Source organism: Dermochelys coriacea, chromosome 9 (assembly GCF_009764565.3).
Source record: "Dermochelys coriacea isolate rDerCor1 chromosome 9, rDerCor1.pri.v4, whole genome shotgun sequence".
In the NCBI taxonomy this organism is placed as follows: Eukaryota; Metazoa; Chordata; order Testudines; family Dermochelyidae; genus Dermochelys; species Dermochelys coriacea.
The window spans coordinates 63,013,972-63,027,185 of NC_050076.1; the positions used below are offsets into that span (position 1 = coordinate 63,013,972).

Here is a 13,214-nt window from a genome sequence, read left to right on the forward strand (position 1 = left end):
AACAATGTGAGTATTTCTGCTTCCTGAACTGACGCCTCAGTGCTATTGCAACGATTGGAACCCTGGCTTAGCGCGCTGTACAAAAACCTCATTTCTCTTCCCTCTCACACACATTACAAGGGCTCGTATTTTCACAAAATCAGGGAACTAAGTACAGATGGCCCAGCCTGGATACAATAAACACTGCACAGATCTTTATCTAAAACTCTGACTTGAATCTGTGCCCAAAAATTTTATAAAGTTTGAAAAACACAAACAAACCCTTGGTTAACATTTTAAAAATAGTTCCCCCACTCTCCCCCTTTTTGCCGATGTATGACCTTGTAATCATTCAGTCAATTATTTAATTATAAGAAAGTTTAGACCTTTGTATGAGTGTACTCTTATAACAGAGCATTTCAAGGTCCCATTTCAAGAAAGCATCTTGGTTCAGGAAGGGTGCTTACACACATGCTTAACTTTAAGCAGGTGCTTAGGTGCTGTCCTGAACTGGGATCGAATGGTACATCTACACTGCAGCTGGGAGTGTGCTTCCCAGCTCAGGTAGACAGCTTTGTGCTAGCTGTGCCTGAGGTAGCATCCTACAAATAACAACAGAGCCAGAGGTAGCATAGGCAGTTGCTTGGACTAGCCACTTGAGTACAAACCCACCTGGAGTCGAACCACAGAGTGAGGCTCCTCTAGATGTTTTGGTCCGAAATAGATCAAATCAGGTGGCTTTCCAGGCATGCTGCAAAAGACATTTGTTTGATAGGGTGCCTAGTGAAGGCTGAGGGTATACTTCCTGGATGACAAAGGCAAACTGCGTTCTTGTAGAACTGATTTTCATGCAGCTGAAAGTTAATTTATGGTGTCATGAATTATGTTAGGGAGGCCTAGAGCCTTGGCAAGTTGTCTTTACAATTTTTAAATCCAAATAAATAAATAAATAAAAGTTCTTCTCTTCTCAGTTTGCAACACAGGTGAGAAGAGGATCACAGATGACTTCTGAGTGGGATAATTTACAAGCTAGTGGGAAGAGGAACCCCAAAGTGTTACTTCAGGTCCCCATGCAAAGGAGATGGAAAGGGAGTGGGAGGAAGTACAGGGAAATATAGGAGACGGAATCTGCCATTTATGTGCATATAACAATCCCCTTCATCCCCTTTTCAGTTCCTATGACTCCCCATTTCTACATCCATCTCATGCTGAGAGACCAGCATTAGGTATCTAGAGACTAGTCCTACCTCTGCATTGCATACCATATGGCATGTTGATATTCACCTGAAGCACTAGACACCTTCCGTCACTCTTTCCATTAGATCACACTGTCCAGGATACAGCATAAGGAAAGACCTGGGCTGGTCTTAGGGGTATGTCAAACAAGTGGCTTCATGGAAACATTAGAGGTGCTTGCTGATTCAAAGAATGCCCAGAGCCACTAATCACTGCTATCCCTTTCATTTAGGACAGCCACTGCCTCTGGTACTTCCTAAGTACCTGTTCCTCTGCCTGCAGGTCAGTGGTACTGATAACATCTCTGCTTGCTTTCTAATGCATCACAGTGAGGATGGGGTTCCCAGAGCATCTATCCTCTGAGCAGAAGTCGGAAAGTTGCATTTTGTGAGTGAAAACCTCAGCCACAAACATCCCCAGCTTTGAACCCAGATGGGGTTGATATAGTTTAGTTTTTTTTATGGTGAAGGGATCTTTGGCCTGCAGGCCACAGAGCGGCATAAGGCAGAGTAAGCATCCCCTTTATGCAGTGCATGGACTACCCAGATCTCCACCCCCGCGTCCGTCCATGCTCCAGCCAGCGCAGCTAAGCTGATGTGGTGTCACAATTTGTTGCTGATATAGACTAGCGGTAAACTACTCCTCCTTCCAACCCCAGATCAAGGTGGAAATCCATTGGACCCTGGACTGACCCTGGAAAAGCATTCCAATATGCCACGCCATGCACAGAGTTTGTAGCAAACAGTCTAGCCTGTATGATGTGTCAGACGCTGAGGATGGCTCTGCCAAATAAATGGACTTGCTTGAAATTGGATAAAGAAAATACTATAACCCCCTAGAAAGGCCATAGAGACAAGAGAACTAGAGACATCTCCTAATAGGACTAGACTACTTGGCCAATACTTCTGCATTTCTTTTCATTATTTCTCTTAAATTCAGCATATGGCCCCTACTTAGGGGTTTGCCTACATTGCTCCTGAACTCATGGGTCCTTCTTTGCTTTCACACAGCCAAAGCTTTTGCTTTTTTCTTTTGCACCCATTAAGTGTGACATCTGAATGTATGCTATGTGGGCAGCACCGCAACTGAACTGCGATATCTTTTAAGAGACACAGCAGCCTTCCCTGTTTAGACAGCCCATACTGTTGTCCCTTAGCTTGCCATCTTTATGATAAGAATCTCCTCTTCCTTTCCCCCATCCTTCTCTGTTACATCTCGCCAGCCTCATTTTGTTCAGTGGCATTTCACAAGTATAACACAGACCAGTTGCTTGCTTATAAGCCATTGCAAACAGTATCATCCTTGAAGGGTTCCACCGTTACTAGTGTGTGGTACCTTACTGGACTGCCCTGAAGAAAATGAGATGCTCACAAAGTATTGTACGTTTATGCAAAGATGAATAGAAAACCATAAAATATCATCAGATACATTTTAATTCCAGTGAAATTTTGTTTCACATGTTTCATTGTGGGGCACTTACCTCCAGTGACTGTTTGCTGCCATTCTATGTCATGCCATCGTAAAGATGATGACATTTTATAGAGCTTTGGCTATCCCGAAGGACCCCAAAGTGTTTCACAAACTTTATATGCAAAGACAGGAAATGAAACCATTCCTGGGTAATTATATGACAGGGGTTTAATGGTGCACAGCAACACTACACAACAGTTAAAAAAAAGAAGTACGTACCATGACCCAGATCTTTAACTGGTATAAATTAACATGAGGTCAACTGAGCTACATTGATGTCACTAGCTGAGGAGCTTGCCAATGGCAGATATTTGGTAGTAAATTAAAGGTTATCTATGTGTCATACTGTGGAGTTAATCATTATGTTAAATTAGCACTGTATATATAATAATTAGTTTAAAATGAAATTTTCCCGTGTTCGATTTGCCTCTGGAACCAGTGAAACAAAATTTCATTGACCTGAAGTACAGACATGACTACTTGTTAAATAGGAATAAAGTGTTCAGAAAATCCACAGTAATGTACAAAATATAATAGATTTGACTTCTAGATGAATCTGATGATGAACCTGCAGAGCATCAAGAGGTAAAATGGAAGAGCTTATGATGGAAAGAAACAACATTATGAGACGATGAAGGCAAATAACAAAACAGAAAATAATACAGTAGAACCTGCAGCAAAGAATAGCTCATATAAAACCTATATCTCTCATGCATGAGTTACCTGCAATGAAGATACTTCAGCTGAGTGGCAGCAAACTTTCTTCTCCCTATCATTTCCTGGTAAGTAACAGTTTTATAGTCCTCATCAGAGAGTAGGAGGAGCTCAGGGCAGATTACTTCACACATTGGCACCTTTGATATTTTAGAAGCTGAATTTTCCTTGACTTTGGTCACTCCTTTGTTTTTTCCCCTTAGTATTTCCTGAAAAGAAAGGGGTTTTCCTTCAATCTACTGCCCCATAACTGGAAAAAAACACCATATGTGCCCCTACCAGCCCAGCTGCTGATGTCACCAGTCTTGAAATGCATTGTAGACAAATGCAAACCAAAATTCAAATGGCTTTGGAAGGGTATATAAACCCTGACACCAGACAGACACCTCTACCATTGCTTGAGGAGACCTTCCCAGTGCTCAAGAGAAATCAACAGACACATTTAGAACCATCAGAATGGTCTACTCAACTTTACAGGTAATGCTATTTCATGCTGAAAATCTATCCCTAGCTCATTCAGTGGTTTAGGTTGTTTGATTTTAATTAGGTTTTGGGGAGCTCTTCAGCTGGTTTAAATTTGTCATAATTCCACTGACTTCACTGGATCTATGATCATTTAATTTTACATTAACTGGGGATCTGACCCAATGTTAAAAAAATTAGCTGGTTTTCATCGACTCCTTTTTGACCTACTAAAATGGTCCATGTTTTATCTATTTCTTCAATGTATTCCATGTATTTTTGTATAGAGCTATAACGTTTTAATGAATGATCTGTATTTAATATTCTTAATATCTATTCAGAATTTGTCCTGTTCACAGTTGTAATGGGCTTGCCTGGCAGTTCTGAATCTTAAAACTTTATCCTGCAAATTCCAACAGAGTGCTTCCTTTCCCTGGATTGTTCTTGGCACCCTTACCGGACTGGTTTCTAGTTAGCTAACAGCTTTGGAACAGGGTTCAGTTTACCTAATTCTTGTTTTAACTGTCAGTTTTTTACAACTAAGGATTTTCAGTGCAAGCAATGAAAGTGTTCTTAAAATGCCTGGTTGCTTTATATGACAAACAGTATCTTTCTCTTGTCTCTAGAGATCCCAGAAGGTTTTAGCATCTTCCCGACAGGTACACAAAATTTCTGCTCAAGGTTTGTATCTCTCAGTTAAAGAAACATTTCTCTTTCTCTCTCTTTTTTAAAGTTTTCCAATATGTCAATATGTAAAAATAATTGACAGGAACTGGGTTAAACTTAGAAAAGTCTCTTGAATTCTTGGAAGACAAAATATATTATTATTATCATTATTATGATTTCACTTACAGACTAGCTTAAGTAAATTATTATTACATTTCAAGCTGAATTAACATGACATTTTATTATTATTTTATTATTTTTATTTTAACATTAAAATAACATATAGGTAAATAAAGGTGATTATTGGCCCTGTATCAAAACACACATTTACCTATTTTATGCATCTTTTAATTAGGCAGAGCTCGCACTAATGTCATAGGGAATCTTGTCTGAGAAAGGCTTATGAATATTTTATTTGTACTATAACCATGTACTTAAATGTTTAAACGGTAACTATCCTCTCCTATGCACCTGCATTGTCATTTATTAAATATTTAATCTAGGGCTAGTTATTAAAATTGTTTAGAATAATTCACTACGTGGTCCTATGCACTGTATGCTCCTGTTGTTCTATTCCCAGCTACGGTGGTATAAATCCAGAGTTCCTGCACTATTGTCAGAGAGCAGAATTTTGCTGTATAGATTTTTTTTTTAAGTCCTAGAGATTCTCATAGTGGGTCATTTTACCTTTTTTCATGTTTACACTAGATGTAACAAATGATCAAAGAAAGTGACTAAATAAAAAAATACAGTAATTAAAAAAATCCATGCACAACCATTGACTCTAGCCAAGTCTAATCTAAAGGCCTTTTTATTAACCTCTTGTTTTTAAAGAGCGCATATCACAGATGGACGGAAAAAAGCTACTGTCAATATTTATATATTGATGGGTGGGTATATAGATATTACTTTATACTGAATTACCCTGTGGTGAAGGAAGGTATCAGAAATTTCTACTGAAATGCAGCTGCAGTCATACTTTTTCTATTATATCTACAATGTTGCTTTGCATCATTGCTTCCCTGCCCTTTAATGAACTGATGCTTTATTTGTACCATGCATGGGATGTACTCTAGATATATGGAAGTGATAAGATTTGTAAGGCAGAGGTTTGCAAACTGCTGCATGTGGTAGGTTTATTTTGCAATGTTTTATACAATCTATAAATGTATGAATCACTGATGAGACACACAGCTGCCTTCACAAGTGGAATATGAGCCTCCGGATTTGAGTGAGACTCATACACATTTTTAGACAAATTGTGGGTCAGTTGCCATGATATTTGAAAGTGAAAGTTTCAAATGTGACTTTACTCCACATTAGAGCTGCTCAAAAACATTTTGACAGAACAGCATTCAGTCGAAAAATGCAATTTTGTCAAAATCCAAATGTTTTATGGGAACATATCAATCTTGATAAAATTTTCATTTCATTTAAATAATGTTGAAATGTTTCATTTTGACTTTCTCATTTAGATCCATTTCATTTTGACTTTTGTCTTATATTAAAATATTAATTTCAGTATTTCAAAATAAAATCCCTACAATTTTAAAATAAAATATTACTTTCAATATAATAGTATGTTTGTATATGTAATACATTAAATGTATTAATCTCAATCTCTAAAATTTTTATCCTCCTAACCCCCGGGAGAGAGGGCAATGCTGTTATCCCTATTTTACACGTGGGAAACTGAAGCACAGAGCTTCTAAGTGACTTGCTGAAGGTTACACAGGGCAGAAACACAAGCTAGGTCTCCTAACTCCTAGGCTTACCTCCTTACCACTAGACAATCCTTCCTCTCAAAACAAGGGCTACGTAGGTTCAGCCACATTCGCTCACATTAAGTAGCGACTCACTCCCTGAGCAGCTCCATTGAAAACAATAGGACTCTTTGACTAGTTCATGGGAGCAGGAGTGGCACAATGGGGCCCTACGTTTTAACCCTTTGGATCCTGTTCCGCAACTTGGCTAATCCTTGCCTCTTTCTACCTATCCCCACAGTGCTGGAGAGTAGTGCTGCAGAGGAGACTGTGACCACCAGCTTTGCATCCTTCATCCATGGAGTCCAGCCAGAACATCTGACTGAAGTTGTTCGTCACCGGAGCAAGAGGATGATCCTTGATAGCATTGGGGTTGGTCTCGTGGGCAGCACGACTCGTGTGTTCAATATCGCCCTGCGGTATTGTCAGGTAGGAGCAATACCCAACCATGCCCTTGTTGCCATTAATATTGTACTGCTGTGCTCCATGGGCAGAGAACCAGCACAAAGTCAATGCAGTGCTTCAGTCTCTATTTTATGGCATGAGCAGGATGTAATCATGCATAGCCCTTGCAGCAGGGTGAATTTCGCTTTCAATGCACAAAGTTCCAATCATGGGTGCATTCCCCTGGCAAATGCTGAGAGCTGACACCAAAGCTCTTGCTGCCAACAAATGGATCACAACTCTTCTGTACAGAACAGCACCAAGTAACACTGGGAGGGAGAAAACAGGAAGCGCTGGCTGGGGGAAATTATATTCCTAGAGATCAATGACTGGAAAGAGCCATTGTTGTTTTTGGCTTTGTAGCGGGATGGTTACCTGCTCCTGCCCTGAAAGGCTTGAAATCAGCCCTGGGAGAGGGCTGAGGCTGCGAGAGGGCTGATTGGGGAAACAGCCACAGCTGCAGCCATGCCCAGTGATGAGCTGCCAAAAGCTGAGGAAGTGGTTCCTTCAGTTGCTCTGGGTCTTTGGCAGCACTGAAGGACCCACCACTGAAGTGCCGCCGAAGACCCAGAGCGACTGAAGGACCCGCCGCCAAAGTGCCGCTGAAGACCCGGAGTGCCGCCAGGTGAGTAAAAATTAAGAAGGGACTCTCAGGGGAGCCTCCCCAGCCGAGAGCTCAGGCAGGCTGGACAGGACGGTCCCGCAGGCTGGAGTTTGCCCACCCCTTTAACAACCAAACTGGCTTCAAAATTTAACAACCGGTTCGCGCGAACCAGCTCCAGCTCACCACTGGCCATGCCCCAATCAGGGCCCAGCTGGTCTTTATAAGAGGGTAGTGGGCCAGGAGGACACAGTCTCTCTCTAGATGTTGAGAGGGAGGGGCCTGACTGCTCGGAGCTGAGCAGGGTACCTAAAGTGAAGCAGGGCTGGGGCAAGGCCAGAGGAGCTGGGGAATTCTGGCCTGAGAAACCCCCAGGTTGCAGGCCTCGATGAAGGCCTAGGAAAAGGGTACTGGGGTTGCAGAGGACAGCCCAAGGGTAGGCAGAAGCAGCAGGTCCAGACCCTCCTTGTCGATGATGAGTGGCAATTATACTGCAGTCCGCCCCAGGGAGCGGGGGCTAGATGGTGACTGGCAGTAGCCAAAGACTGAGCCGAGGTGGGGATAGAGGGTGGGGGTTCCCTGGAGGTGGGGAGACCCAGATCTGTGGGGGTACTGCCAGGGGGCAGCACCCCAGCGTAAAAGGGGCACCAGGGTCCGGGAGAGACTCGGAGCCCAGCAGCAAGTGGGACACCAGCCTGTAGAGGGTGCTCCGGAGGCTGGAAACGCTAATTCCCTGGATGACCAGGAGGAGGTGCCGCAGGGGTGAGTCCCGCCCCGGCTACAGGCTTCCCTGCATAAACTGGTAGCAAATTCCTTCGCTAGCCACATACTTTCAGATGTTCAGGTTAGTGTAAAGGGGGCAGAAGCTAAGCTCTTTAACTGAAATTTTATGATGTTTGTATAACGATGACACTCTGTTTATCTGAGAGGTGCCCAATGCCTGGAATCCCATGTGGTGAAAATAGCACAGAGGCAGCACAACTGCTTTAGGTTACTACTCTCAGAATGCAACAGTGCCCTGCTCTCTCTTACTGGATTCTCTCCCTTCTACAGCAGCTATATGCTTCAAATGCCGTTAGCTCTGTCTATGGCAGGAAAGGGTTAAAGCTGTCCCCTGCGCTGGCTGCCTTCACTAATGGAGTTGCGGTAAGGCTTTCTCTTCCAGAAGAGGCTGTTTAATGGTACAGAATGCTTTGGGATAGCCACACCCCCAATGTACCTGAAACACCAAACACTGGTACTGGCCCATCATGTGACTGAGGTATGGGCCTTTTGTGACTGGGACCAGGAGAGGTGATTGGGACCCCGATGGAAAGTTCATGTGTCTCTGCTCTGCATTCCTGTGAGTGACACTTTTATCACAGTGCCAGTGAGCACCAATAACCCAGTCATGTTGTTATGAGATTCATTATTAATATTAGGAGCTGCATGTGTATTGTGGTTACACCTGGGAGCCCCAGTCATAGACCTGGACTCCATTGTGCTAGGTGCTGTACAAACATGATTTTCACCTGGCTGTTGCCTCTCCCCTGTGGCAGGCTCACTCTATGGACTTTGATGACACCTGGCACCCTGCCACTCACCCCTCAGGGGCTGTGCTGCCCGCTCTTCTAGCCGCTTCACAGATGCTACCTCCAAGCTCCAAACCCAATGGCCTGGACTTCTTGCTAGCGTTCAATGTGGGCATTGAGGTGCAAGGAAGGCTTATGCATTTCTCCACAGAGGCTCACAATATTCCTAAGAGGTAAATCTATCGTGCTTCAGCGAACAGGGCACAGGACAGTGCAGCTTAGCAAGACTTATCATGCGGCAGAGAAAATTAAATCAGAAATTCTGGAGTAGAGTCAGACCCATCCTATATGTGATTCACTTAGCACTGCAGTCTAGGGGCTACCTTATTAAACTTTTTGGGAATCTGCAAAAGCGAGACACTAGCCCCAAACAGCCAGTCTCTCTCAAAGCAAATGATAATCTAATAAAGAGTCCTCTTGTCTATAGGTCTGCACGACTAACAGAGTTTTCAGTTAGTTGGTGATTTTGAAAAATTGGGAAAAATTCTTTTCAAGTCAGCTCAAAACCAAACATTTTTGAAATTTTCTGCTGATCAAAAAGTCAGTTGTGTTTTGGTTTTAGGTTGAATGAAACATTTTGCTTTGACAAAACTGAAAAGTTTCATTTCTGTGTTGACCATTTTTTAAACTTTTGTTGAATATTTTAAAAAAATAAAATTAAAGGAAACTAAAAGTCATTTCAATTCAAACAATACAAATATTTTGAATTTTTTGACTTTGTTCATTTTGTTTAAAAAAAATTTTTTTGGCAAAACCAACACAAATTTGCAAAACATTTTGGTGTCACTGAATCTGCATTTTTTTTTCTGAAAAGAAGTTTGGGGTGAAAAATTCCCCCCAGATCTACTTTAATCAATAGCTACAGTGTGTGGAACAACGGCTAGCAGGCTTATAAAAGGAGTCAGTGAGAATTCTACAAATTTAGGTCCAAATCCTTGATCAATAACAACTCCCAGTGGAGTCAAACTGCTGACACTGAGTGTCACACACTCATGGTTTGGCCCACACACTTGCTGGTGGTTAGACATCATTAATCCAGTGTTGCACCTTAATGACCTCTAATGACCTCACTATAGTCCTCTGTGATGGGGCAACTGCTAGCTAACTAGTTTTGAGGAACAAACACGAGGTCACGGTGAAATCACACTCCGTTCACTATAGTTTGCCTGTCCGTTGTTCTAACCCACAAAAGCTTATGCCCAAATAAATTTGTTAGTCTCTAAGGTGCCACAAGGACTCCTCATTGTTTTTGTTGTTGTTTAATATTTTCAGAGATTCTGTCAGAGTAGATCTGTCCTGCCAACTCACTCACATCCACCATTAGATAGCAGGGGCTTGGTCTCCTCCCATGTGTCGTCATTGACACCTGCCCAGCGTGGGTGTGAAACGTCACCTGATCAGAACAGTAGCATCTGACATTGCACTGGTGTGAGACAGTGGGGAATCAGGCCCTACGTATTTAGATTCTTGAGACTCAAAGCAAAAACGGGATGCCTAGACGCACTCTGGTGTTTTTCCTCTCCCATAGTAAATCAGCATCAATGTCAGAGGAACAACAGCTTACACCAGCAGAGTCTGGCCCGCTGTTTTGCAATGGCCTTGGTGCCATGGGCATGCCCTTCAGTGGCACTTGGGGGCTTCTTATGCAAGATGCAGACAGGGCTTTCCAGCCCCCTGCTGTGGTGAGATCATTGCTATGGTTTCCCTTTCAGGTTCCATCCTCCCTCTGTGGTGGGCACCATGGGCAGCGCAGCCGCCACAGCAAAGCTTCTCTCTCTGAATGTGACCCAGTGTGCTCATGCCTTAGCAATTTCTGCCTCCCTGGCAGGGGCACCAATGGCAAATGCAGCCACCCAAGCCAAGCCCCTGCATATCGGCAATGCCACCCGCCTGGGGTTGGAAGCGGCGCTTCTGGCTGCTCGGGGAATGGAAGCCAGCCCCCTCATTCTGGATGACATCCCCGGGTGCTCTGGATTCAGCGCGTTCTATGGTGACTATCAGCCCAAAACGCTGCCCCTGCCAGCAAACAGCCATGAGTTCCTCTTGGAGAAGCAAGACGTCGCTTTCAAACGTTTCCCAGCCCACCTAGGGATGCACTGGATTGTGGATGCTGCCGTGTCAGTCAGAAACCTGCTCATTAATTATTCTGGCTCCTTCTCTCCCTCTCTGATCCATGCCATTCTACTGAGGATCCCAGTGTCCAAGTACATCAACAGGCCCTTCCCAGAGTCTGAGCACCAGGCTCGACACTCCTTCCAGTTCAATGCCTGCACTGCCCTGCTGGATGGCGAGGTGGGCCTCAACTCCTTCACTGATGGCTGCATCCATCGGCAGGAGCTGACAGAGCTGCTGGCCAAGGTGCTGGTGGAGCACCCTGAAGACAACATAGCCAACTTCGACAAGATGTATGGGGAGGTAGCACTGATCCTGGAGAATGGAGATGTGCTGACAGGAAGATGTGACACTTTTTATGGGCACTGGAGGAAGCCCCTAAGCAGAGAATCGCTCCTGAAGAAATTCCGATCCAATGCGTCTCATGTGCTCCCAGAGGACAAGGTGAACAGCATCATCACAACAGTGGACAACCTGGAGAACCTGCCAGACAGCTCCCAGCTGGCCTCCAGCCTGTAAGAGCAAGATGTTTGAGTGAAGCATCATCACACTGGAACACCAATTCCCTTCTTTCAAGGACAGAATCTTTCTATCATTCAGAGTGAACTGCAGAGCAAAAATGAAGTACAAGCACAGATTTCAGTGTCTAATAACCCCATTAGCTAGGCTGTGAAAGAGTGTGTGTGTTTGTGTAAGAGAAATAAGTTTTAATGAATACTTGGTGCTGCTTGATTTGCTGAAGGTATCCCAGAACATGCCATTACAAATACCCAGAAGTCTCATTGAACTCCAAGAATGATGCATTCTGGGATATCTGTGAACCAGCATCCTCAATAGTGGCAGAATATTTCCCCCCAAAAAAGATTAATTAAAACTTCTTTCGGTTCAGAATGCTATCCTAGTCAGTGAGGATTCTCAACACCAAAATTTGTCCTTATCTTAGTGTTCACCTGCACAGTCAACCTGTGGAACTCTTTGCCACAAGATGTTCTGAAGGCCAAGACTATCACAGGGTTCAAAAAAGAACTAGATAAGTTCATGGAGGATAGGTCCATCAATGGCTATTAGCCAGGACGGGCAGGGATGGTGTCCCTAGCCTCTGTTGCCAGAAGCTGGGAATGAGCAACAGGGGACGGATCACTTACCTGTTCTGTTCCTTCCCTCTGGGACACCTGGCATTGGCCACTGTCAGAAGACAGGATACTAGACTAGGTAGTATGACCCACTATGACCATTCTTATGTTCTTACACTTCTCTTAATGTTCACCTCTGCTCTTCCAGTCATCTTTTAGATCATTATTAGTTAGTTCCGCTGATTGAATAGAAAATATGGCAGCATTAGGGTCAACAGCCAGGTATTCTAGACCCAATAAATGATCTGTAAATCTATCGATCAATGTAATGTATGATGATTTAATCTTTGATTGAACAATCTTGCATTGTTTCTGGTTACTGTTATATACTGTATGGTAAGACATATACCACTCTTTATATATGGAGATATAGGAATATACAATGTATACAACATGCTTATTGAACAGAAATGGGATTATTGATTAATGTTATGTTTCCAATATGCTCTTCATGCAGGCACATTTTATATCACTTGGATGAAATTACCTGTACAGAATATTATTACTTGGTGATGATGTTGTTTAGCAGACCTAAGATTTTGACAGAGCTAGATTCTCTGCTGTAGTTCAGGATGTGGGCTGGTTTCAAACTGGTGCCTTTGCCAGCATGGGGGGAATTTCATGGAAACAAAGAATTTCCCTGCCACTTATTTATTTTTCAACTGTCTACATTGCTGCTAATCCAGACTGTTATATGTCATTTTATTTATACAGCCCTTTCAAAATAAAGACTTGAAGTACAAGCTTATTTGCAGAAAGATTTATTGCTACAATGTATTCATCACAATAAATCCTTGCTTTATTCCAAATACTTATAAATAATGGCCTACTTGAATCGTGGGATGATTGTCAAAAAAATTGCAGCTGAGTTGCAGACAAGCCATGGAAAATTGCAGAAAAGTAATAATGGACCTTATTTACATTATTACTTTTCTGTGATTTTTCCATTGTTGGCCACCTGGGGCTGAGAGCGGGTTCCCCTGCTGTCTAATATTGCAGAATCCACAATTTCTGCAATATCGCAGGTTAAGTAGGGCCTTAGTTATACAAGTATATAACGGCT

The 13,214-nt window shown here is 43.0% G+C and overlaps 1 protein-coding gene across 1 annotated transcript; it reads left to right on the forward strand.

The window, feature by feature from the left end:
• The first annotated feature begins 3,235 nt into the window (after positions 1-3,235).
• Positions 3,236-12,062, forward strand: LOC119860917 (cis-aconitate decarboxylase-like). Its single transcript, XM_038415117.2, has 7 exons — positions 3,236-3,270; positions 3,368-3,467; positions 4,488-4,542; positions 6,532-6,719; positions 8,389-8,481; positions 8,874-9,079; positions 10,619-12,062. Exons 1-7 carry the CDS (start codon positions 3,236-3,238, stop codon positions 11,535-11,537), a joined length of 1,596 nt encoding a protein of 531 aa, XP_038271045.1. The 3' UTR covers positions 11,538-12,062.
• Positions 12,063-13,214: the final 1,152 nt, after the last annotated feature.

Coding starts and splice junctions, on each gene's coding strand:
- LOC119860917 (XM_038415117.2), top strand. CDS start 3,236: ATGAATCTGATGATGAACCTGCAGAGCATCAAGAG. Junction 4,543..6,531: donor ACACAAAATTTCTGCTCAAG/GTTTGTATCTCT, acceptor CTATCCCCACAG/TGCTGGAGAGTAGTGCTGCA. Junction 9,080..10,618: donor GCTCACAATATTCCTAAGAG/GTAAATCTATCG, acceptor TTTCCCTTTCAG/GTTCCATCCTCCCTCTGTGG.